This window comes from Tachypleus tridentatus, chromosome 2 (genome assembly GCF_004210375.1).
Source record: "Tachypleus tridentatus isolate NWPU-2018 chromosome 2, ASM421037v1, whole genome shotgun sequence".
Classification (NCBI taxonomy): Eukaryota; Metazoa; Arthropoda; class Merostomata; order Xiphosura; family Limulidae; genus Tachypleus; species Tachypleus tridentatus.
The window spans coordinates 78,149,351-78,176,864 of NC_134826.1; the positions used below are offsets into that span (position 1 = coordinate 78,149,351).

Below are 27,514 nucleotides of genomic sequence, written 5' to 3' on the forward strand. Positions count from 1 at the left end.
TAAGTAACCAGTAACACTCAGCTAAGGTTTATTTAATGACATATTTCCACCACAGAGAAAAAAAATACTCTTTCTATTATTCATTACTAAAAGCAAATGCACCAGCAAACAGTGTATATTACTGTATCAGTGTTCTAAATAAGTCTCAATATTTTTCTTTCATAATTTTAAATTGTTCTTTTACACAAGTTGCACCTTAAGATATATAACATTTTAGAAGAATCAACTGTTATGTGCTTGATTACACAAGACAAAGATACAGAGGTAAACCATATATATTTTGTAGTATCTGTCATACTGAAAACATCTTATATTTATGTGCTGAAAAGTTAAAAATAAAATTTTGTATAAATGTTAAATTCATATGTAAGGAGTGGCAAAAAACTGTTCAAATTCTTAACTGGTCAAGAAACTACTTCATACTAGAATTAGGCAGTTAATAGTACATGATAATCAACAAGTGCAGTGTTATCCAAACCACGTTAGTTATCTGTTTTAGAACAAAATGATGATGGTTGGTGATGCTAGATAGTTGCCTTCCCTAACAGTCGGTAATCCAAAATAAGCGACAGTGGCATATACCTCTAGCAACTTTGTATTAACAAAAATAGGGAAAGTATATTTAGTGGCAAAGCAAATCAAGCCCAGAACACTTCTAAAAATCCTATCTAAATCCGCAGAGATGAATAAACTTAAAAATTATAAAAAACTTACATAGCTATTCTTTCAACAACAAACAAAATACCAAAATAATTGGAAATTTCAATTGGGATTAGTTGATTAATCAATTATTGAAATAAATAAAAAAAACAAATAGAAATACTAGTGCTGATCACTCAATTTAATTGTAATTTCAATTCAGTCAGTTTACATTAGTCAATGTCATCACTGCTTATACGTAAACAATTTTTACAATAAAATAGCCCAACTATATTATGGAGTTATTCAGCATAAAAATTTTTGGTTATATGTTTTTTGATAAACTAGTACTAGAAGAACTTTAAAATAACATTTTAAAGGAACGAGTGTAAATAAACTGAATAAAATTATATACCTAAGATATATACATTTCACTTTTATAAGTAGATTAACTACAAATAACTAGAAATTTTTTAAACCTAAAGTATGGCATCAAAATTTCTCTAGTTTTTAATTTAAAAAAGTTTAAATCTTATGTCCAAAGACAAATTATAAGTATTTAATGAGATTATAAATGCTTCAGTTACAGAAAAAAGAAAATTTCTAGTCATTTTATTCATAAATTAAATAATTAGGTGAACATTACTATTAAACTAAATTATTTTAAAACAAAGAAAATTAGAATTTTGTCATAAAAACAGTTATTGTCTATTCACTCACAGTGATTTTTTGTAAAAATTTTCCTGTTGTAGTTTTCTGCAGCTCTGCAAACTCTTTTCCAAGCTTATGAATAAACCACCTAAAAAACAAACATTAAATTCAAAACAAACAGTAAATAATTACAACATTGATAGAAACCCACGCTAAATGCTTCATTGAGAAATGTCTAGAGCAAGCATTTGCAATGTTTAGATGAACAAAGAGAGTGGATATCCTGAAGATAAAGAAATAGCTATAGAGTCAATGTATGGTATGCATGCTTTGGAATTTAAGGTATTTTATGAAATCAAATCACCAATACATCAAAATATATAGTTAAATAAACAGTAATTTAAACATTTTTTGAGAAATAAATATTTATAAAAAACTAATAAATTAACCATATTTGAAAAAAAATTAGCATCCATTGGAATACCCACCTTTGCTTCTAGACCTGTTAGTAAAAAAAAAAGTTACATAACTTATAAATGCAGAAGTACCATGTGTTTTTACATTTTTTCTCAGTAAAGTTTGTATACTATAGAAATTTTAGGTGGTTCTGTTTCTGCTTTTAGAAGTTAAATAACTTTAAGGGTAACTGCATTCCCATATCTGGCTGAAGGCAGTAGAAGGTGAGATATTGTAGGTTCAAGCACTCACCTCACCCACCTTGTTTTGATTTTCCATGATGTTCAACTGGCATTTTGGAATTTGTTTCATAGATGGGATATTCCAAACACTTTTTGTATGCTATTATTACAACAAGCTTTAATTCATAATAGCTATAGATAACTAACAAGGAAAGGAAATGCACAAAAGGATTGTGTGTGTGTGTGCACATACAATCATTAAAAGGTTGGGATACTGCATATTGCAATTAATAAATGAGGAGCAGTTTAATAACGCTATTCATACCTTAAATAATTTAGAATTATATATGGTGGATTAAAAGGTCTGAAAATACCTCAAAAATCTTATAAATCATTTGCCCACAAGCACCGACAATCTACAACTGTTGATATTTATGATTGATGCACCTATGTTCTTCTGATATGAAAAGTAGCTCCAATTTGTCTCTGCAACCTCCATGGGCATAGGCGAGCAAAAATGTAATTAACTGAAAGGAAAGACCAATGTTAGAAGTTTTGATTGCAAGAGCAGATGTTGCAAAATGAGCAGGATGTAGAGCTGCAAGAGATATGGTAATGCAAAAAACTAGTTTATCACAGATGAGTGAGAAAGCTCTGTGATTAAGAATGAAATAATTTCTCTTGCAGAGTTTTTCATTTATAGCTTCTCTATTGATAAAAAAAACTTGTCCAATATCAAAGCTTTTACCTCCTTGAAATTAGATGCAAATTCCAAAACCATACTTAATTTATTTCCTATGTTTTGAACCTGGGGAAGCTTGGAATGAAGTACAGTGAACTGATGGAAATGAATGATTTAAGACAGTCTGGAAGAATTCTCTTTAAGATGTAATGTCCTTGGTTCACCGAGTTTGAGCACTACACAACAGTCAACATTGGTCTTGTTTGCTTTATTTCATCTAATCCACACATTAAGCATCTAAATCATGTATCTCAAGATGGCAGCCTGAATTTCATGTAAAAGCAAGCTATTTGTGCTAGTCAGAAATAATTTTTAAGTTACAGATCAGGGGAAAGGAAGCTAGTCAATGCCACCAGTTGTCAACTCTTGGGCTACTCTCATCAAATAGTGGGATTTAGCTATCATTCTTTACAATTCAATCATGTTTCCAAAGTATGGAGCATATGTTATTTTTGTTTTTTTTGTTTTTTACAGCAATGGGATACAAACTATGGAACCTCAAATCCACAGTCCAGCATACTAACCAATAGGCCACACTTGGTTCCAATTAAAATTGTTTCTGACAAACATGCATGTAAAATGGCTTTTAAGTAATGTCTGAAAAACATATTTATCCTGTATCTCCTAGGTCCTAATAGGATTTGAAATTCAACTATTATTTCCTAATTTAAAAAATAGTAGTAGTATGATATTTCATATTATAAGCATTAACTAGCTTAATGTGAAACTTCAGTACTATAATTTTTAAGCTGAAAGGTGTTTGAAATTTGATTCCTTTGGTTTCCTCATATCACACAAATAAAACCACTGTAATCAAAATTAGCAACTGGTATTTCATTAATTTAATTTACCAGTGTCAAGCATCAAAAATACACATCAGTAGAATACTATCAGAGTTTTTCCTGATGTGCAACATTTTATGCAAAATAGGCAATTCTAAAAATAAAAATTGTGTAGTTCTAAACTGTGGTACATACAAAAAACTATTATATTTCTTTACTGAACATTAAGTCTCAACTTTGATAAATAACCCTTTTACAATTGGTTACGAGTCAAAGGCCACGTCATCACGTTTGTTGACTTGCATTCAAAATTTCACTGAACTACTATTTTATAAATTTGTGTCAATAAGTTTGAAATCAAATTGAAGAATATAATTCAAACTTTAATGTTATACATGAGTTAATTTCTCAATTTAAAAATAAATATTAAAATAACACATCTATGTATAGATTTTAGTGAGTCACATGGTATGTTGAATGTAGCACTCTTTAAAATTAAATGTTTGTAATGTTAATATACTAACTTTACTTTCCTACAAATGAGGAACACAAATTACTAGTATTAACAAGCTAGAATATAAAATAAGAACATTGCATCTTTTTATTTTGCCGAGATATAACTTATGTACTGAATCAAACACAGTGGTCCCATTCACTTCTTTCCATTTGTTTTTTTAAATGGTCCCTTATATATTATCATTTTAATGCACGATATGAATAAACAGTCGACAGCTTAGATTGTCCCCTCTGTTGTTTTCTCAGCCATTTTAATCTGTGAAAAGGCCCACTACATTCTTCTGAACCAAGCTTTCATGACGGTATGTTGTGTATTTAGTCTGCTTGAAGTTTCACAATATTTTAAATCTAAATATTAGTTACTAAGCTTATATTATAGTGGAATTCTGTGGTATCAGTATAGTTATGATTTTTTGGTTATTTAACTGCATATATTTAAAAAAAAAAAAAAAATTGACATTCTCCACATGAAAGTTTAAAAGGCTTAGCAATCTATATGCAGCAGCAAATGTGTAGATAAACTCGTGTACTTCTTTATCCACGACACAATAATTGAGTGTTATACTAGAAAAAAAGGTATAGATTCTTCGTACTCAAATCAAATGCTTACTTGACCTTTCTGGAGTCTTGAAAGTGTTTATGGAACTGATCCTGTGTTTGATGCCTGCACTATGTGGCTTAGCTGCAATAATGAAAATAAGAGAAGTGTTGACTATAGTGCAACAACTGTATTCAGCATGTAAATACATCACATTTCCAAGGACCATCTTACAGACTTCCTAGAATCAACCATTTCTTAGAGCTTATATTCCAGCCACAGCTTTTCCAAATCAGAGCAAGTAAATGTGTGCAAAGCTACATTTGTTTTAAGGTAGTGATGGGCTTGATGCTGGACAGGTGCTCTTCATTGACAGAGAATTAAAATAAGAAATTTTAACAGTTAAACTATGATTTAATTCTTACCCATGGAACTATCCCACCCACCTGTGACAAACTTGCAGTGTTCTTGACACTGCTGCAACATGATGTGAAGCTTCACATCTTTCAGATACACTTATTCATCCTCCTCACCTTCCTACATCTGCTCTTGCAAAATAGCAAACTGGCCTCCTTCAATTAGCAATGTCTCCTTCAATAAATTAAGTTTTAGCCTAACATGAGATGTCAGCTTATCCACATTAAATATGGTTTAGTCAGATAATAATTATTATTTATATCACAAGAAGACAAAGTGCAACATCTATAAAACACCAACAATTCAGACTATCAACAGTTGTGAGGAATGGAATATATGCATATGCTAACTTTTACTGAGTTCTAAAAGAACAGAATGAATGGATGCAAGGAAGACAAAAAGTAACTGAGGAGATCATAGATTAATTTGGTCCATCTCACTTTTAAAACCCAAGGCTGGTTCCTATGGTTGCGATTGTTGTGAGCAGCCATATTGCAGAGTTCAGGACAACATAATTGTATTTATGGAAAAAGAACACATTCCAATCAGCTGTCAGAAAATGTGACTAATCTCTGCATCTGTATCACTCACTAACTGCCAAGCCAGATTAGACATATGCAGAAAATGTCAAATCAACAAGAGATGTGCCAGCTCAGCATCCAAATCATATGTATGCCCATTTTATGTTGTGATACACAAACTACCTTCTTTCCACTGATAGGCTTGTTCAATCTGTGACAAGCATGGTAATCTGGGTGATAATTTTTATGAAGTCCAGTTCCCCTACCATGTTAAGCATGCTAACTCTACAACAGCATACAAGACCTTTACATTCTATTCTTGAAGCCCCTCACTACAGTAAGAGTAATTACTTTTCCTTTTTTGTCACTGCCTTAACCATTATAAGTTGATGATGTGGATCCTATCAATACCATCATAGTAGAATTACTATGACACCAGAATTAGAGGCATTAAGGCAAAAATAAATGTTTGAAAGAAACAAATTGCAATTTTTATTGCAAAATGGCTGCATGTATATGAATTATGTCAATATATGTATATGATGTCACAATTATTGAAAAATACATATATTCACTAACATCACAAATAACTGAGTAGGCTCAAAAACATTTGAAATCTGAAAAAGCCATTTAAAGAAAGTAAGCAAGAGTTGTATTATGACATACGGAACTACAGCTATAAAACAATAACTACCCCTTAACAGAAATATCACTTCGAATCTTCAGTTTAATAATCCAAGGTTATGAAAGCCCATGGAGACAATTACTGTCAGATCCACTGCAGTTTATTCTATATTGTTATAGCTTGACTTCATGACTTGTATCATTCATTCCAAAATCACTACTGCCATTTGATCATGGACACAATGAAACTAATGTAGATTCAAATTTTTAAAGTCAGGTCACGTCACTTTTCATTACAGCAATAAGTATAGGAAGAGGCATTATTCTGGACAGTTGTGCAGCCCTTTCTACTTACTTAAAGTCTTTATAGGTTTAATACTTTTAACTTTCAATATAGTGTGTATATCTTCACGAAATTTGACAGTCTTCCAGTTAATAAGTTTTCCCACACGATAAATGATATTTTTGTAGGGAAGTATTTTTAATAAACTAAAATACTTCTCCGATAATATACTGAGTATCTTATTTGAGTGGTGTGTGAAAAGTAATTATCGTGTTAGGATTAAAAGATACTTTTCCTCATCTCAAAGATCTCAACATCCCAAATACATTTCAAACCTCTTCTTCAGTAAAACTTTCTATTTTATCTGTTACTTACTCTACCTTATCTCAAAAACAGATCAATCAGTTTGACTAACATCGATGCCACAGAAAAAAAAATTAAATATAAAATGAGGATAACTTAGATTTTTCTAGAATGGCATCAAATTGTAACCTGAAACTACATTTATTTATCCTAAATAACTTTAAGCTTATAACAATATATATGTATTTATAGTCAAATTTTATTGACTTATTTTCCTTTGAACTGTACCTAACTACTGTCTGCACTATAAGTTGTAAATCACTCATGGAATGTACAGCTCATGATAATAAGCAGCAATATCAAAATGGACAAATTGTCTCCTCTACCTGAAGATAACCAAAAAGAAACACTATGCTCACAACAATGGAATCACGTGTGCTATGCTCAACCAAAGGAAAGCATCTCATCTGATTTGGAATTATGAATATTCATACTCACTCCCCAACCAAGTGGGTAAGGAATATTTCACTTGCCCCAAGAATTCTGGAGAGGATGTGGAACCTATACACAACTAAATGCCTAGGATGGGACCACTTCATGTTTGAAATTACAAGGAGATAGTGAACCTCTTTCCATGAGCAGAGAAGGATCATGCAGACACAAACAAAATAGTGTAGAAAACCAGAATTATGAGTAGGCCTCCCATAGAGGCTGGTGCCACTCCTGCTAAAATCTTCCAAGTTGGAAGACCTTCAACTTCATTCTCTTCTCCAAGAGTGGGGAGCAAACTGAAACTTTGAAAGAAAAGCCTCTGTCCACCATTCCAGTGACTGAAAACTGGGTAAGAACTCTCTAGCTCCACTAGTAGATTTACTCATGGTAGTCCTCTGTAGAAGGCAGTGGTAAGCACATAAATGATCTTATAAAACATGTCATTTCTACAGAATATGTTGCAACCAGTAGCAAAAATAATCAAATTTATTGCTAGTGTGGAACTGGATTGAAAGAAGCACACCTATCTGGGCAACACTCACCACAAAGTGGAAACTAGTGAATGCAATATGCAAGTGACTCTGGAAAACAGACAAGACTGTGACAAAAGTACCCTCTCCTCCTTGTAATCCAACAAATGTTCTTAAAAACAGGTATGGAGTTGGGTAAAACATTCAAAGGAAAACTGCACATGCGTATAAAGAATGTGAGAGAAAAGTATTAAAAGAAGCCTGAATATCAATTTGTAAAATGACCTTCTACTAGAAAAATAAAATGGCCAGCAAGAAATACATCATATCAGATTCAGCATTTAACTCAGAAAAAACCTCACTTATGAAGACCAAAATATGCAAAATGGATATTTGGAAATCCATCTCTAAATACACAGGGAATAAAATCACGAGAAAATGAAATATCCCAATGAATAAACAGCTGAGACAATTACCACAAAAGGAGATAAAGCAAAACACAAGATTTCCAGGCCTGGCAGGCCAAAATAAGTTATTGGATTACAATTGAATGCAGAGATGAGAAATAGGTGGCAAAAGAATTGTAGAGATGAATGTATCCCTTTTCCTAGTTTTCAGAGACTTAGAAAGAAAGGACCTGTCAAGATTATTGGAGAACTTACAGGGAAGAATAAAGGCCTACAAGTATACCAACAACTCCAACTTATGACATAAAAATTCCAGCAGCCAAAAAAAATATATACACATTTCATATATGAAGTGGGAAACCTAGACAAACAAACAAATGAAGGTACATGATCTACGTATCCTGTCACATAATAAAACTGTAAATCTCACCTCCTGAATCAGAAAATCAGGAAGTAGAAGAAACTAAATAGTTCTTCCTACAAAAAAGGAATGCTTTGGAAAAAGCCATGACCAATTTTATAGAGAAAAAGTGATTACATAATTAAGGTTTTTCACTGGAATGTTGCTTATACTCTGTCCAAAATTAAATTTCTATTCAAAACACAACATTATGCAAAACATCATTTGACAGATGAAAACCTTTAATTTCTATGAATTATACTTAATGTATAATTAAATGCAAGAGAGAACTGTTGACATATCCTGAAAGAGAGGATGTGACAGATTAGTGTGACATAAAGAGTCTGATCTTCTACTGACAGTTCTGTGATCAAATAAACAAAACTGACAGTTCTGTGATCAAATAAACAAAACTGACAGTTCTGTGATCAAATAAACAAAACTGACAGTTCTGTGATCAAATAAACAAAACTGACAGTTCTGTGATCAAATAAACAAAAATTGAAGATTACGAAAACTGGTTTGTCTAAACAACAATGATTCTATAGTAAGTAATTTGTTAAATTTACTAGACTTTCAAGGGATTGTGGAAGAACAAAAAACAAAGAAGACCAGTTACCTAGAGAAAATGTCATGCATCACACTAGGAGAAATGCAATTTCCCCCCCCCTTGAAGAATTAGGAACTTAAAAGTTGCATACTATTAAAATATGGATTATTAGCTAACATTTTATGCTGTAATAATTGGCATAACATAAAATAGTTTAATAAAAGTTTCCATATAAGACACTAAAATTGTGGTATAGTAAAGGATACTTGGGGTGAAAGAGTTAAATAAAAACATTACTTTGAAATCATTCTAACATAAATTTCTACCCAAGACAACAAAGTAAAAAAGTTTGTGACACCTTATTCAATTACTAAAAGCTTACCTTCTTATTACTTTGGTGTTTTTCCACTCTTGAAAAAGCATTTGAAATATAAGGTTGAAAGCAACACAACTTTCTTTCTGTTCTTTCCATGACCCATTTTCTACAAGATATAAAAGCTCCTGAAAATAAAAGTGACAAGAATATAATTATTTAATGTATGGAAAAGTCATTCTTATCTTGTATTTTATTATTAGATACATTACCACACAAAAACTTAGAAGCAGATATTTTTCACAGGAGATGACATGACAAACATTTATAATCAAATTCATTGGCTCTTACAGCAATAAATACACTGTGAAAATAAGTAAATTATGACTGTCATTTAATGATGTACTTAAACATTATACTCATTAAAGTAACCAAAATGTACTTACACATAACAAACAAAAAATTAAACTTCCTACAGCTATGTAGAAAGGAAGAGAGAGTAAATTGTTATAAAAAGGAAAAAACAAAAAGATACATTTAAAGAACCATAGAAACAATAAGTTAAGAGAAGTAATTCAGTATTATACAAAGATATGTTGTACTCTCTGTTGTCAGACTTAAGGTTAGTCAAGGGTTTGTCTTTCAAGAGGACAACGACCTAAAACATAGCTCTAAACCATACTGAAATTGTACTAAAAGCAAAGAAGGTGATGTACTTCAAAACATGGTTTTATCATCAAAATCAAGACTATCACCTATAATACTTATGCGCAAGATGAATGCTAATGTTGTCAAACTACCAAATTCCTAGTCAGTGTTGCAATTTTGTAAATACAATGTAGAAGATAGTAGAAAGGCATTCCTAGTGCATACTCAATAAAGGTTTATAGATTAATATTCTGGACTATCAATAAATTCATTCATATTATATCCAAATCAGTCATTTATACTGTAAGATTCTGAATACAGGTTACAGTAATTAACAAGATCTGGCATTTTAGTACCACGATGGTTTTAAGGTACCCATTCAAGGCTGCATAATACACCCAAACAAATTATAAATAAAATGGAGTTAACAAGATCTCATCTTCAAATTCCTTGATTGGTTCCCAAAACAATCAATTCATGGGCAACCTTGTTAGATCACACCATGCCTCTGCAATACAGTTTTGTGAGCAGCATGGTTAGAAATGCCATGCTCAAGTAACTGCTCATTAAAGGTAATAAAAAGAAAGTATGTTAACTGCAGTTTGTTTGTTTTTTCCCATATTCCACTTTAACTTGTCCACGATCAACAGAAATCTTAGGCCCAGTGGTTTGTGCTTACCTTCTTTCGGCATTTAAACTTAAACTGTTAATAAAATACGTTTTAGTATAGTGTGGCTAACAGCACTGAAATATAGGAAACTTTATCAGTCTAAGTGCTCATGGCCTAAATACTCTCATTTTCATTCATATCTATCATGTTTTAACTATCAAATTATAAATATAAAAATACTGATTATGTAATTCAAATTAGTTTTCATATTCAAAAATATTTGAAACTAAATTATAATATGATTTAAGTAAGTAGGATATACTATATTTATTTATCTATTAGCACTCAATACTCAAACCATTCAGTATTTTCACTGGGTACACACAAGTCATAACTGTTGCAGGAGTTTTAAATGTATTACCCATGCTTTAAAAAAGTAATACAAAGTTTAAGTTAATGTTCATAAAGCTGCAGACAAAGTATTTTTTTTAAAGAAAACAGTAAGAAAAAATCAGAAATAAGCAAAAAAAAGTCGAGAAACAGCGAGTGAAAATGATATCAGAAGCAATCATAGTGACAGACTCAGACTAAGACTCTAGCAGCAGATCAATGACACTTTGTAGTAAGTTGTTTATCATTAACAATGTACAAAAATCCCTGGTTATTTATAAATAAAGTTGTTCAACTATCTACCGCTCTTAAAATTTGCTTATACTTTAAGAACTTTAACATCTTCCATTAAAAACAAATATAGGAAACAAAAAATCAATTAACCCTTCTGCAATTGGCTCTGTGTAACACACATCTGCATACATTAAGCATTTACCCCATAAATTTTAATAAAGTATGTGTACGTTGGCAACAGTTTGTACTTCTAGTAAGTTTTATATGCACAGAAAATCAATTTTTAATTAAATATTTTTACTAAATATTTGTTTTTGGAAATATCAAATCTGCTTTGTTACTAATTCAAATGCAAAGTGATTTCATGTCATGATTAAAAAATTTCTTCATCCCAAAAATCTCAAATATTATCTGTATAATCTTTGAAACCTCCTAAGCACACTTCAAAATGTTTGTTTGCAGTAACACTTTATATTTTATGTTATTTTCCATACCTTAACTGTGTGGGGTCTGTCAGCTAACCAACTTCGTAACCATCACAAAAAAATTAGGATGTAAACGAAATGCGTTTTGTCATGTTGAAACGACTACATATTAAAACACAAATATACAAATATTTAGTCTAAGTAGCTTAAGTCTCATAACATCATATATATTTATTACATTTTATCATCTTGCCCATCTAGTCATGCCTGGCTAACATAAAACATAACTTGCACTGACCTGGTGTTGGCTCCATTTTAGTGTACTAGTATTTTATATTATACAGTAACATTTAAATGATTGTACATTACATGTAAAGATTATTACTGTTTAGAAATAAATTATTAAAACTTATTTTTCATAAAATACAGAACAATAAATCTAGAAGTAAAGCAAACAGTTTTCTCTTCTAGCTATGACCATTGAACTTCGTTGTTGCTGGGCACAGATTGCTAAGCCTTTTAAAATTTCACATGAGAATGATATTAAACAATTTCTTTTTTTAGGTTTCACATATACACTTCAATAACCATATATACCATAGATCCCATATATAAGGGACCACTTCCCTAACTAGAAAGAGGTGAATGGGGCAACTGTACATAAGCCATATCTCAGCAAAATGAAAAGATATCAGGTTATTTTATATTCTTGCTTGTCAACATCAATAATTTGAGTTCCTAATTTATAATACACCAGAGGCTTAGTATTTTGACATCACAAACATATAATTTTAAACAGTGCTGCATACAATATGCCATGTGACACAAATATATTTAGGTGGGATCTTTTAATATTTATTTTTAAATTAGAAAATTAATTCATATATAATACCAAAGGTTGAATTATAATCTACAATTTAATTCCTAACTTTGACATCACTTCATAAAATAGTTCAATAAAATTTTGAATGCAAGTCAACATATTCACCCACATGGCCTTTGACTCATGATGCATCATGAAATGATGCAAGTAAGAAGCACATTTTGAATTGACCAGTTAAAAATTCTCTTTGTTGTTATATGATTATGGGCCAATTCACTACATGCACTCAGTTCATGGTTACTGCCATTTGGTGGCATTACACAATTGACATATTGACAGAAATGAACCTTTCATAAGAAAGTGCAAACCTGATAACTCTAATTTACAATTGTAAATCATTGTATCAATATAAATATGACGTTCCAAAAATTTTTACATTTTTGTATAACTAGTTTAAACTTTAACTAACTGTTACTCATCATAATTCGAGGTATTGGGATAAAGCAATCCTTGTCACAGACTTGCTGTTTCACTTCATAGCAATTTAAGGGAGAAACTCTCACAATGACCTTAATGGCAGGAAACTGTTGATGCCACAACATTCTTATATACAACATAACTGTCATCATCATGTATAAATACTGCCTGTGCAGCACAGGTGTTTTGTAAAAGCAGTCAACCATGGTGAACCATTAAATATTACTTTGTTAAAACCTTTTGTTGTTGTTGTTGTGAGTTAAGCACAAAGCTACACAATGGGCCATCTGTGCTCTGACCACCACGGGTATCAAAACCCGGATTTTAGCGTTGTAAGTCCGCAGACATACCACTGAGCCACTGGGGGGCTTGTTAAAACCTAAAGATATTTGTTTGAATTTCTTTCAGTACCTCAATAGTAAGAATACATACAACAGCCTAAACTTTGCAGTATTATACACACAACACCCACACATAGGATTAGGGTTAACTTTTTTTTTTCCATCATTTATTTATAATCATATCCTTTACAGTTTTTTTTTCACTTTTCCATCCACACATTCATAGCTTATTATCACTGGCTGTTGTAGATATGCTTTTGCCAGAAAAATAAAGACAACATTAAACACAAAACTTAAACTTGGTAGCAGGATGGTTTCATTTTGCCTTCTGAAAATTAGAAACTGTTGTGTTGATATTGAATGAACTTTTTCAGGCACCCAAATTTTCACCCGTTTAAACCCACTGGTACCCATTTAAACACTACAAAAAAAAATATAGCACATTAACAGTTAATTTTAGTAAAGTATTGCATGAAGTATGTTGCTAGTAGCAATACCAAATTTACAACTAGGGAGAAAAATAACTAACAACCATTTGCTACTGCCTTAAAATGTTAAGTTCAACATCTATATATTGCAATGTTTGACGTCACTTCTGCAAACACTCAGTAACTTTAAACTACAAATCAGCATTTGAATGCATACACATGAAAGTAGCACACACAAGAGACATCATAACTGGTTCAAGCCAAGTACTTACACTTTACAATAAATAACTCTCCAACTCCACAATTAAAGAAAGTAATAATGAAGATCAAAATGGTAAATTAGTACCATAAAGTTACACTGTTTGTATAATACACATATATGTGAAGTTTTGATGAAACTTTTGCTCAACACTGTTAATGTACTTTGTTGGTTGGTTGGTTGGTTGGTTGGTTGATTTGGTGTATTATGGCACAAAGCACCTAGGCTATCTATGCCAAACATCCAGTAAAAAGTTAAAATTAAATTTAGTAAAATTCATAAAATGAAATTAAAGCAAAACAAATCAAAGTTTAAAAAAGAAAACAGCATTAAAATTAATTCTTACATCTAATATACAGGGGTAAAAGAAAATGTATATTCAGTCAAAGTTTTTGCCAAGAAGGAATGCATTGAGTAGCTGCCTGGATAATACAGTCAGTCACTTCTGCCACGAAGTCATCTATCGATGGTTTACAGACAATGGCCGAATCAAATGCCGCAAGAGCAAGGAAGAAGGGCAGTTGGCTTGATCCAGCCTCCACAAAGGCACACGGATCAGGTGGTATCAACAATGCCCAGTCTTCCTCAAAATGATCACTGCCCTATAGGTTACTGTAAATCCTCCATGAAGATTGAAGAACACTGAAGGGGAGCAGATAGAAATGAATAGTAGTAAAAGACTGACCAGGTGCATGAAAATAAGTAGAAGAACCAGTATTAAAGAAAGAAAGGTTTTCATCTGAGAGCACATGCTCTACGGAGTGACCCATCCCCTTAGTGCAGCACCTCCCCAGATGTATGTCCATTAAAGTCCCCCAGGATTAAATTGGCAGACAGCAAGTGTTCAACGAGAGCATCAAGGTATGATGATCATAGGTCTCTCCAGGAGACAGTTAGAGAGAACTTATTGATGACAAGAAACCCATTAGAAATAAAAATGTATCTCAGCATGGCTGGTATAAGTATTAACACTTCTACTGATAAGCTGAGAACAGCATTTCGACCTTCCTAGGTCATCTTCAGCTTAACAAAGAGAGTTTGTAAATGACCATTGTTAACCTGAAGATGACCTGGTAAGGTGAAAATGTTGTTCTCTGCTTATCAATGAAAGTGTTACTACCCATACCAGCCATTCTGAAGTAAAGAGAACAAACACTGATGGTACAACCCAAGAAAACACAGATGGCTATGGCCTCCAAGGGTGTGTAGAGTGGCAAAGACAGAGTGGGCACATGCTGATAGACCAGCAGTGCCACCCCTCCATGCACTCATACATCACACAACTTGTCATTTCTATACAGAAAACTGCAGAAAGGTAACTGTATCAGCACGTTTCATACAATGTTTCCTGTAAGAAAAGACATACATAATGGTAAATATCAATCAGTGCTTTAACATTATCCAGGTTAAAATATAAACCTCAACAGTTTCATTGTATCAAAGTGGCCATTTTTACTTGTGTGTAAGTGAATTGGGAGGACAGTCCTTCTGTTTTCAATCATGTATTTTTCTTTTATTAAAAAACGGTCCATCAACCTCCATGGAGTCTGCCTTGGGTCAATTGGGCAGAACTCTGTTGTTGGAAGAAGATTCTAGCAACTGAGTGCAGACGAATGATCATTCTGCATTTAGGGTCTGGAGAAGAAGATGGACCCAAGGAAATGCCTATAGCCAGAATAAAAAAAAAGTGGATCCAGGGATCTGTTAGAATGAATGGTAGGGACTGAGATGGGTATTGACAATGATGCATCAACTTTCTTAACCATAAAGGTCAAAAGACTTTCACATGGTTTGAGAACAATTCTTTCAGAGGCACGGAGAAGTCGTATGCACTTCCACTGTAGCAATGGAATGAAGTGCAGCAGCATACGTCCAAGATGGAGTGGTGAGCAGTAACATTAAGAAAAAAATACTGAAAGTCAAAAACAGGAGACAGGCTTTAATAAACCCATTTAATTTTCTAAAAAGGTGGCTGGTTTACAAAACAAATTGCCTTTGGTATCAGCAAAAACCAGATTTTACAGAATTGAAGTTTTCTCAAAGGTGGGCATGCAAAAATAGTGTTGAAGGATTAAAATACACCCTTCTTATTCATATATTTATTAACCTGTTGACATGATATGCCATGAACTTCAACAAGTGGCAAGTAAGTTCCAATTGTAATATTTCTGTACTCCATAGTAAAAAATAGCATGAGTATACTTAAATATAGTGCTTCATTATGTTATTTACCATTTGGAAATCATAAATTTGTTATTTGTTTATGTTGTGGTAGGTGAAATCGGTATGAATTGCTTTAAATGTTTTACATGTTTACTGTATTAAAAAAAAATTAAATGTGATCCACCATCTTGTGAAAATGTTACATAGAAATAAGCCCAGATAAATATAAGGAATATAAACTGCTGTACATTGTTATTCTATATGTAAGCAAAAAATAAACCCAAGATATCTGAGAACAAAAGGTAAAATGTAGCTACTGCAGTTATTCCTTTCCAGGTAATATATAATTAAAATTTTCATACATGTTAACTAGAAAGAACTTTCACTTACTGTTATTTAAATCTTAAAATTAAACATATAGTAAGTAAAATACAACCCAAAATACCATATGAACCACACTGGCTAAAAAGAGTTTCTACAAGAGAATATTTGTAATTCTTTCCATTTTAAAGGGGCCAATTCTTCCATGACATTACAGAAAGTATATTTCAACACTATCATAATGCTTTACTGATTGCAGCTGACAACTAAATGAGCAAGAATGAAAATACTCATTGTTTAGAATTTCCATATATTTGTACAAGTATATAAACATACTGATCAAATTTAGGGTCTGAAATAACTGTAATGTACCAATATGTGCTGGAAGAAATCCACTTGATAGCACTCCACAAATAAATCTTGACAGAAACAGTGTTTAATAGAATATACATGTCATACCATGGCACAAAAAGCATGGAAAATTATCAGTAGAGCAGAGAGTTCACATAACAGCTTAATGTGATACTAGTTGTATTCTGAGAAACTGCTGCAAACTTAAAATACTTCTCAAGCTCTGTCAAGTATATCCTACATTGCAAGACTGAAATATGTAAATCCTAAATATGAAAGAAAGAAGTAGAACACCTAAACTCGAAGACACTAACATAAAATATCTTCGTTTATGCAGCCTTCATGACAAAAGGAAAACTACCACTGATCTTAAGCACGAGATAAACAACCACGTACCAAATGGCAGAATGGAACAAGAATGGAATAGCTTCACTTCAATATCCAAATACTGTCAAAAGACTGAACTTTTCTAAAAAAAAGTACAGAAGGTAGACTGCTGATGATTGGAAGAGGGTTTTATGGATAGATGAGTCGAACTTTGAAATATTTGGTTCCAGTTGGAAGAAAGGTGAAATATATTTATCCCAATGCATAGCACCTACCACAAAGCATAAAGAAAAAATGTGATGGTTTGGGGTGTTTTCTGCTGAGGTGACAAGAGACATTTGCAAAATAAATGAAGTAATGTAACAGTGCAAGTACCACCAGATACTGATCCCTCATGGTATATGTAGCAGTTTGCATATTTTTGGTAAAAGATTTTATTATCAGAAGATAATGACCTCAAACAAACATCCAGCCTATGCAGAAATTACTCAGTTGAGAAAGAAGCTGCCAGAATCAACCAGATGAGACACAGAGCACATTCTTAACCAACTGAGCAGACCTTGGATTTGATGAATCAAATAAACTTGACAAATCAAAAGTTACTTCCAAAAACACTTTATGGAAGTGCATTGAGAAACATTTGGCAAAAAAATCCCAAAGGATACTTTCATTAAATATGTGCAACAATGCCTGAAAGACTGTATGCAATTAGTAAATCAAAAGAGAGACAAATTCTTAACTGTTTGCTGAACACGAGCACTTCCACTGAGTTTCCGTTATATTAAATATGAAGATTAATATAATTTTAATGTTTCATCTGTGATTTATCTTCCATTGTTCTTTGAAAGTAGCCTGAAGTTAATTGCTTAGCTTTGTCCTAACACTTTTGCACAATACTATAAAGTTATTTAAAAATATTCAAAAGAAATTTGGGTCAGTGGTTTCAAATAATATAAACTATCAAATTTTGCTAATTAGTACCACAATTTCTTCTCAGCCCTTATTTCATATTTAAATGATATAAGGAAACATTGTGTCAACGTACCAAATAAAAACATTTCTGAAAATATAATACAATATTGCAGAAATCTTTTAAATTACCTCTGGAAGTTCACAAGATACTGATTCTGTAACAACTGTGGGATGAACAGAAGGCTGCTTGAAGAAAATGTAGATCTGGATGAGAAGAGTTCCAACTATACCTATTAACACGCATACAAAAGCTAACAGTAACATTTTTTATTTCCAAAGATTTTTCATAAACAGGGTTTTCTGGTTATCTCAGAAGAATAATTTTTCTGTAAAAAATAAAAAATTAATATTTATTTATTTATTATATATTTAACTAGCATATATGTAAAAACAAAACAACAAAAAACATTTCAACCTCTTGCTAAAAAGTATTTTCTACCTAGAATGTACATATTAAACATGACATTAATAATATTAACAAAAACATTTAAAAAACCTAGGTTCAATAACAATTTATTTTGTTTATAAATGGAAGTAACTAATAATTATACACTTATTGATATTACTAGCCTAAATACCATACTACCTAAAAACTAAATCATCACAATAAATAAACAGCAGGAAAACACAACATAAATTATCAATAAATGATAACCAATGTAAACCCAGACATTCTAGAAAGATTTATACTACGAGCAATAAAATATCTTTTGAAAATTTTTTATAGCAAAGTTATGATAATGAAATTTGATCACAGTTATTGTATCATACTTAATATACAAAATTTCATCATAGCCAAAACTACAATATCTACCTTTTCATATGTATCATTTCAAATTTATACAGAGAATAACACAAAGGGTCTGCAAGAACTTCTCTTTCACTTTTCATGTTAAAGTCAGTCTAATTTCTAATGATTATGAGATATTGCTCAGTTACTAAATTCTACTTACTTCAAGTTTTACTTATTGGAAAGTTTAAAAACTAAGGCTCCTAGGCCAGACAATATTTTCATAAGAGATTTAATGGAGGTAAAGAATTAAATAGGTGAGCCACTTGCAAAGATATTTTGTAACTCTATAAAATAAATTTTTGAATATTCAAGAAAAAACATCTTTCTTGCATGTGGATGCAAGTGAAAGACCTGACTGGGTCATAAGAGTATAAGTGACAAAATTAAAAGAAAACCTTTATAACTGTATTAACATTAAATTGACTGCTGCAACAGACCTTTGAAGATTAGAAATGAAAGTTGGTCAAAAAAGGATATTAAGAAACAGAAAAGAAGCATCAAAAAAATAGTCTAAAAATATAAAAATCAGAAGTACATCTTTAAATACAATGAGGGTATGCATAATTTTAAAATGGAAGCACATTCTTCAGCAGATAATAAAAGAAGGCTCATTTCTAATAATTATGAGATGACTTGATTATTAAATTTTACTTTAGTTTTTCTCAGTATTTACTAATGAAGATTTGAGTAACATCCTTCAACTCAAACAGTTCAAAAAGCCATTTAAAGAAAAGGTACCATAACTTAACTATGGAAATGATATTTTTGAGACCTAGTAGTTGAAATGAAACAAGTAGGTCAGCAGGTAAATATGCAAAGATAAGTACACTGATCAAATAAAATTATGGTACAATATGATAAAAGAAGAGTTAGTATTTGATGTGAAAAATGATGAGAGAAAAACCATAGGCACAGAATCATACTTAAAACAAAAGAACATTTTTTCTGGACCAGTGTTATATCAAAACTGCACAGAAACTAAAACAAAAAATTTCCAAAAGTATTTGTCATTAAAGACTGAAAGACTGGTATATTCCCATACCACACTTAAATTAAATTCCCTTAAATTTACTGAATCCACTACATCTAAAGAAAATCTATTTCAAATGCCAAACACAGTTATAAAAATAAAATTGTCTTAGTTCAAGAAAACTCCTATCCTCCAAAATTTATATTTCATAAAGTATAAAACAAAATAATACATTAAAACTATCAGTTCCATAGTAGCCCTCTATAAAACTCTTACCAATAATTAAGAATCTTTTTAAGGTAATTAGCCCAAGACTGAACAAAATACTCCAAACGAGACAAAAAGTGATCTATACAATCAAATTAACACCTTTCAATATTCAGTATTTCTCTAAATAAACCTGAAATCATATTTGCCCTACCACTACCTTATTTTATGAAACAAAATACAAGATCTTTTTCTTCCACAATGCTCTGAAGATTATTACCATTGAAATTGTGCATCTAACTTAAATTATGATATCTAACATGCATTACCTTGAATTTCCTTTAAGTAAAATTTTAAAGCCAATCATTCAATCTTCCAACACACAAAATAATATAAAACCTTTTATGCTGCAACAGTATCTTCATCACTGAAAGCAACACCTACACCAAATTTTTGCAACTTATTGCCCATTCTTTCATTTATGTCACTAATATAAATTTTTAAAAAAAGCAAAGATCCTAACAAAACCTTTACATATTCCTGTTGTGATGTTAATCAAATTTAAATGAATTTCATTTGTAAACAACTTTTTATTTTATTCTATCCATCCATTTTTCTAACTTCTATACAATGAACCAATTTATCCCACAAACACTGAAATATTTTTCTAAGAACTTCTTTCATATAAAACCTTTTTAAGTTATTTTCCAAAAATCCAAATACATCAAATCTAAAAACTTACCCTCATCTGATTAACCAATAACCTATTCAAATAATTTCAAAGAGTTAGCAAGAGTTTCCCCTAGTGAAATGTTGATTAGAGAAATGAGTTTGCAAAGCATCTGTGACCAGAATTTCAAAATCTTTTCCCACTACTGATGTGATACTAACACTAGTAACAGGTTAATTCTTAACACCTCTTCATTAAACAAAAAAAGAAAAACAAAGAGTGTCACATCGGTCAACTTCCAATCATTTTACACCTGGCCATTATTCAAGAACTTACGAAAAATACTACGAATTAGCTCACGTATCCTTCCTATCCTTAACCACCTTCAAAAACCGATCCACGATCTTTATTATTATTATTTATACCTCAAACTCAGGTTTAATTTGATCTTCTTCCCACGTACCGATTTAGCAACTAACTGCCACAATATTATAAAGTCGTCACACTGGTCGCATTATGTAATGTTAATCATATCTCCCAACCATCAGAAGTAGCCACTACTGGACACTATTTCAACATTTGTAACAGAATAATTTAAAGCGGCTAAAGTCGGTAATCAATAAAACTCCACCATTTCAACTACCACTGAAGAACTATTTCAATGCTACTGCCCATACGAGTTAGTGCGATATTTATTCAAGTAAGTTTTTACAACTAAACTACAAATATATAATGAAATTATACAAAACAGTAAAGTCTAAGAGCCAATACTTTCATGTCACTAAACCCACTGAGTTTGAATGTTAAGTTAAAACTTACCCAATTATTTCATAAGAGCCCTCTCAGGAAACTAAATACTATTCAAACACGATAACATCGATAATGTTTTAGTTAAGTGTCGAAGATGGTTGAACCTCCAAGCTAGTTAATAAACAATTATGTAATAACTTTTAGTTTTTATATAATTATTTTATGTCAGTGATGAGGATAATATTTAATAGTCTTCTATGCATAAAACCACTTTGTGAATGGAGGAGTACAGAACAACCTTAACAAAGATGACAAAAAAAACGCTGTTCTATATTTTATTCTAATTAAAGTTTTAATACCCATAACAAGCGGCTTGAAAATACACTTTTATTTAAACTGGATTTCTCGTCATCACAAATTAGCATAATTTTTCTAGTGATCCATTTAATTATACAAAATTGAAAGGAAAACCTTGTATCAACACTTTTCTTATACAAGAATTAAACTTCAATGGAAACAGAAACAAACGTGTCGCTTGTAAGATGGCAACTGACATTTACTGCATAATTTATATTCTTTTTTCAAAATTTATTAGTTACGTAACTTAATAAGTAAAAATAATACAAGAACTGTTCTTTAGTCTGATGAAAACTCCATTAACAGGGCCGAATGTTCGCAATTAAAAAAAAAGTATTCAACATAGAAAACAGACTATACATATTGTTTTAAGTAAAACAGATGTTGAATATTGAACATTTCGGAATATTTGTATTTTATCTTTAGCAAACTATATTAAACAGTGTAAAGATTATATTTAATTTACTCTATAGATTAAAAATACAATCAGGTATCGTATTACTTACTTACAAGACAAAATCACTGAGCTTGTACAACTCAGAAACAATTGGCCGTGGGTTTGAATCCCCGTCACACTAAAACATGCTCGTCCTTTCAGCGTTGGGGGCGTTATAATATTTTCGTTAATCCCACTACTCGTTTGTAAAACAGTTGGCGGTAGGTGGTGATGACTCGTCTTACACATCTAAATTAGGGACGACTAGCGCAAATGGCCCTCGTGTTGCTTTGCACGAAATTTAAAACAAACCAAACAAATCATTGATAAGAAACTTATCAGAGAGTGCCTTATTGTAGAAACTGTAGAGGATACTAAACCAGTATTTACGATTTACGATAGCTCTCGTGTAGCTTTGCGCGAAATTCAAAACAAACAAACAAGTAAAACAATTCTCCAGTTACAAAGCAAAACTAGAAAACAACGTCACATCCTCTAGACTCCGAAATGCCTACTCATAGAGCATGAAATAACCACTCGATCTTAATTAAAATGTCCAGTATTAACTCGTCTGGATTGTCAATAATAATACAACTACAGTCAGGTTTCTTGTAAATTACTTTCTTAACCCAGAAGCTGCTAACGAAATAGGGCACGTTATATATCAATGTACTACAGATGATTTTCGTCTAAATTTACCTGATAACACCCATCTTTTTTCTGTGAACCAGTTCCCATTTAACGACATTGTATGGGCAAGTGGTTAGGGAGCTTGACTTGCAATCTGAGGATCGTGGATTGGAATCCCCTTCACACCAAATATGCAAGCCAAGGCTTTTAGCTGTAAGGGCGTTATAAAGTGATGGTCAGTTCACTATTCGTTGGTGAAAGAGTAGTCTAAGGGTTAGCGCTGGATGGTGATGACTAGTTGCCTTCCCTCTAGTCTTACACTGCTAAATGAGGGACTGCTAGTGCAGTTAGCCCTCGTGTAGCTTTGAGCGAAATTCAAAAACAAACAAACAGCTCTCAAACATAAAAGAACAGAAAATATGCATACTTACATAGCAAATACATCTCAGGTAAGAGAGTATTGGTAGTGCATTTTCACACATATATTACTTATGTCACAGCTCATTTTCATTCTGAGCACATTACAATAATCACACCTGTTCGCAGTACCAAAAAAAGCTCAACAAACTGAAACTGGTAAGTATAACCTAAAATGATAATCTATATTAAAGATCAAATAAAACCTGCGTTATAATTAATGGAATTCATATACGTGAATTAATATATGATTAGAGAAAAGATTTCATATTCTGCAGATTCTACAGAAAAGGTATTTAGTATGACAAGACACACATGCTGACAAATACATATATATATATATATTGGGCGAAACAACGTAAAACAAATGAAAATCTCTATACTAATGACGATTTATAAATTTCAAGTGAAAACAGTGTTTGCTGTGGATAACTTCCCAATTCATACTTATACAACTTAGGTACACATCTGTAAAGACAACTTTGTTCTCAAACGTAAAATAAGAGACACGATACATTTCTAGATACATGGAATGTCGTAATTACTGATAACAACGTTTTGGTAGCGTCTTATAACAAATACATATAATTCGTATAGTGTTATGCACACCAAAATAATCATACCTTGTCTAACTGCTATCAACAAATAAGAAAAGGAACAGTGTAGAACGATAATGAATGATAACTATCAAGTAAAACTAGACTTCCAATTTCTAAAATTCATATATGTCAATGGTGTATTTCTATAGAAACCATTATCAGGGAGATAATACGTAGAAAGTAATTAGCATCAGAAAACATGCAAATGTTTAAAGTCGGCACAAAATATACATGCTTGTATATTACAACCACAATCATTAAACGTAGTTAGTGTCTCAGAGAAACCCAGGTTATACAACGATAATCATTTGTTAATAGTTCTGAAAACATAAACGACATTCACATCAGCACTTCAGAAGTGGAAAGCGAGACTAAATTTCCTGAGAAGAACACGTATAAAGATAAGAAACAATATTTCTGAACTTTCTGTATTTTATGATTTCTCAAATAAACAAGTACCGTTGTTTCAAAAAAAGAGAAAAATCCAGTGACGAATTTAAAAGTCACGTCGAACACAGTATTCTTGGAGGGTATAGATAAAATTATAATCATTTGAGCGTTTTGTGAGAAGAACGCGTTTTACAAAGAACAATATTTCTGAACATACTAAACCTTGTAATTTGTAATGCAAAAAATGTATTAAGATTATTATTATAACAATCACTGAACTGGCTATATGCAAATTCTCTGCCGCCAATAAGCATCACATATGTTCGAAATCACGATGATATCTATACGTATTGTCTATGAACCCAAGTTGTATTAGTGGAAATCACCTAAAGTAATAATAACATTACATAACAATTTTTTTGAAAAGTTTTGCTTCCTGAAAAGTTTTTGCTGATTGTGTCAGGTACCTGGTGGGTATGCACAAATATAGTTTTGGTTTTGCTTCATCACGTAGAAACTCTGAGAAACAGACAGTTAACTGTTTACCGGTAATAACGTATTTAATTGCGTTTATGTTTCTAATATACTATTAAGTTCAACATAATTAAAAGTATTTTGCTTCTGACTTTCGTTTGTATTCAATGTGCGGTGCATCACGTTGCAGTGTCCAACAGTAGTCAGCAAGCATTGACGGATTCCAGTTGCCCTGATATTGTTTTTCCATTGTAGTAATGTCCTGGTGAAACCTTTCACCATGTTCGTCACTGACAGCACCGAGATTTGCGGGGAAGAAATCCAAGTGTGAGTGGAGGAAATGAATCTTGAGTGACATGCTGCATTTTATTGTTTTGTATGCTTTGAGAAGTTTGTCTACCAGCTGAATGTAATGTGGGGCTCTGTAATTACCAAGAAAATTGTCAACAACGTCTTTGAAGGCTCTCCAGGCAATCTTTTCCGGCCCAATTAAGGGACCTTCGAACCGCTTGTCACTCATAACATGTCTCATCTGAGGGCCAACAAAAATGCTCTCTTTGATCTTGGCCTCAGTTATTCTTGGGAACATCTGTCTTAAATAACGAACACCTTCGCCTTCTTTGTTCATTGCTTTCACGAAATTCTTCATAAGTCCCAATTTTATGTGAAGAGGAGGCAAAAAATTCTTTGCCGGGTCGAAAAGCAGTTAATGCGCCACATTTTTCTGTCCTGGAACTTACTTTTTGCGGAGTGGCCAGCTCTGTCTAGAATAATGTGACTCTTTGGCACCACTGCCCAATTTACAGATGAAACAACAGTACTTTGTATAACCGAGTTGCAGTCCCACTAACAGAGCAACGACTTTCAGATCTTCACAGATATTCCAGTTGTACTTGCTGTACTGGATGTGCTTCAGTAACATTTCCATGTTCTCGTAGGCTTCTTTCATGTGTGCTGCATAGCCAACAGGTATTGAAGGGTGAACGTTGTCATTGTGTAACAGAACAGCTTTGAGGCTTAACATTGATGAATCAAATAAGAGACACCACTCTTGAGGGTCATGGTCACAACCCAAAGCAGAGAACAATCCTTCGATGCCAACACAGAAACAGAGACTGTCAACTTGAGCAAAGAATTTGGTTATACCATCTTTGCTGCTTCGAAAAACAGAAACATCATTCCTGCAGTCTCGAACCCAGGAATTCGACTTTTGCTTTTGACAGACTCAAATCGCTGACCAGATCGTCAAATTCTGACTGTGTTATGAGATGTGGATCGCCTGAGGAGCACGGTTTAAATTCCGGATCAATGCCATTGCCAGTTCCCTGCATTGCAGTTCCTTCATATTGTTCCTCTAAGGTCCTTTCCTTTGGCGGATTCGGAATTAGAAGACTGTCGTCATGTGGCACGGGTCTAATTGCTGAAGGCAGATTAGGGTATTCAATTTACTTCTTGTTTTTGGCAGCGAAACAGACACATTAGTCAAACAGAAGTAACAGTCCGTCACATGGTCTTCCTGTTCTTGCCATATCATCGGGACAGCAAACGGCATTGTTTTTCGAGTGCCTCTGAGCCAAGCTCTCAGACAGACAGCACATGTCGCACAACAAATGTAAGGCGCCCATTCCTGGTCTTGATCACCAATTTTACAGACAAAGTACAGATGATATGCTTTCTTCACAAGAGCAGTCATTGAGCGTTTCTGATGAACAAGCGTATACTCGCCAAAAATATAGCAGAATATATCGCGGCTATTACGACATTGACGAGACATATTGACCGACACCAATCGTCCTGTAAAACGTCTATAACATCTAACTTACTTGTTACAGTGCTACTGTGGCAATGCTATATTCTGAAACAATACGTACATACTATAAGATCTATATCAATCCAATGAGCAGCATCTGTGTATGGAAGCCACTTTTATAGCCTGCTGAGACAGTGTCAAGCTGGCTCCGGCCTGCCCAGGCATGCACGGGCTGCATACTTCCACAGAACAGCTTCCAGAATGCACGAAACATTGTTCAAAAGATCTCTCACAGAAACGAAAAATTTTGGACACAAATATAAGAAAAAAACACATGACAAAACTGAAAATTTCGATGAAACGGTACGCGATGGGCAAATTTGAATGTAATTTTCGTGATTAGCAGCCAAAAATCTATTAGGAACACCCATCAGTGTTCAAGAAGCAAAAACTTTGTTGTGTAGTGTAATTTGTAAAGTACAAATAAAAACAGAGTTTACTTGAGAAATCACAACAAAACCTGTCTAAGAACAGAAATGATACATAGTTACATTGGAAATACATCTTAGGTAAGAAAGTATTGGTAGTGTATTTTCATACATATATCACGTCTGTCATAGTTCATCCTCGTTCTGATCACATTACAATAATTACACCTGTTAGGAATACTAAAATGAGCCAAACAAATTGAAACTGGTAGGAATAACCGAGAATGATAATCTATATTCAATATCAAGTAAAACTTGCATTCTAATTTATGAAATTCATGTAGGTGAATAATGACACGTGAATTAATATATGATTAGAGAAGAAATTTCATATCCTGCATAGTTTACAGAAAAGGTATTTAGAATGATAATATAGTTGGTGGATACACATAAAATCATAATCACATAAGCGATTTGAGAGAAGAACGCATTCTATAAAGAACAATATTTCTGAACATTTTTGGTCTTGTAATTTGTAAGGCATAAAATGTTAAAAGAATATTTGGTAATGTATTCCAGCAATAATTT

General features: G+C 32.4%; 1 protein-coding gene across 1 annotated transcript in view; it reads right to left on the minus strand.

The window, feature by feature from the left end:
* The window catches only part of LOC143245535 (PDZ domain-containing protein 8-like), a 174,182-nt gene extending 152,265 nt beyond the window's left edge, over nucleotides 1–21,917 (minus strand). The window contains exons 1-4 of the mRNA XM_076491899.1: nucleotides 21,515–21,917; nucleotides 18,185–18,381; nucleotides 9,356–9,474; nucleotides 1,360–1,438 (exon numbers count right to left, since the gene is read on the minus strand). Coding sequence (XP_076348014.1) covers nucleotides 1,360–1,438; nucleotides 9,356–9,474; nucleotides 18,185–18,319 — 333 coding nt within the window. The 5' untranslated portion in view covers nucleotides 18,320–18,381; nucleotides 21,515–21,917. The remainder of the gene's footprint in view (nucleotides 1–1,359; nucleotides 1,439–9,355; nucleotides 9,475–18,184; nucleotides 18,382–21,514) is intronic.
* Between the last annotated feature and the right edge of the window lie 5,597 nt (nucleotides 21,918–27,514).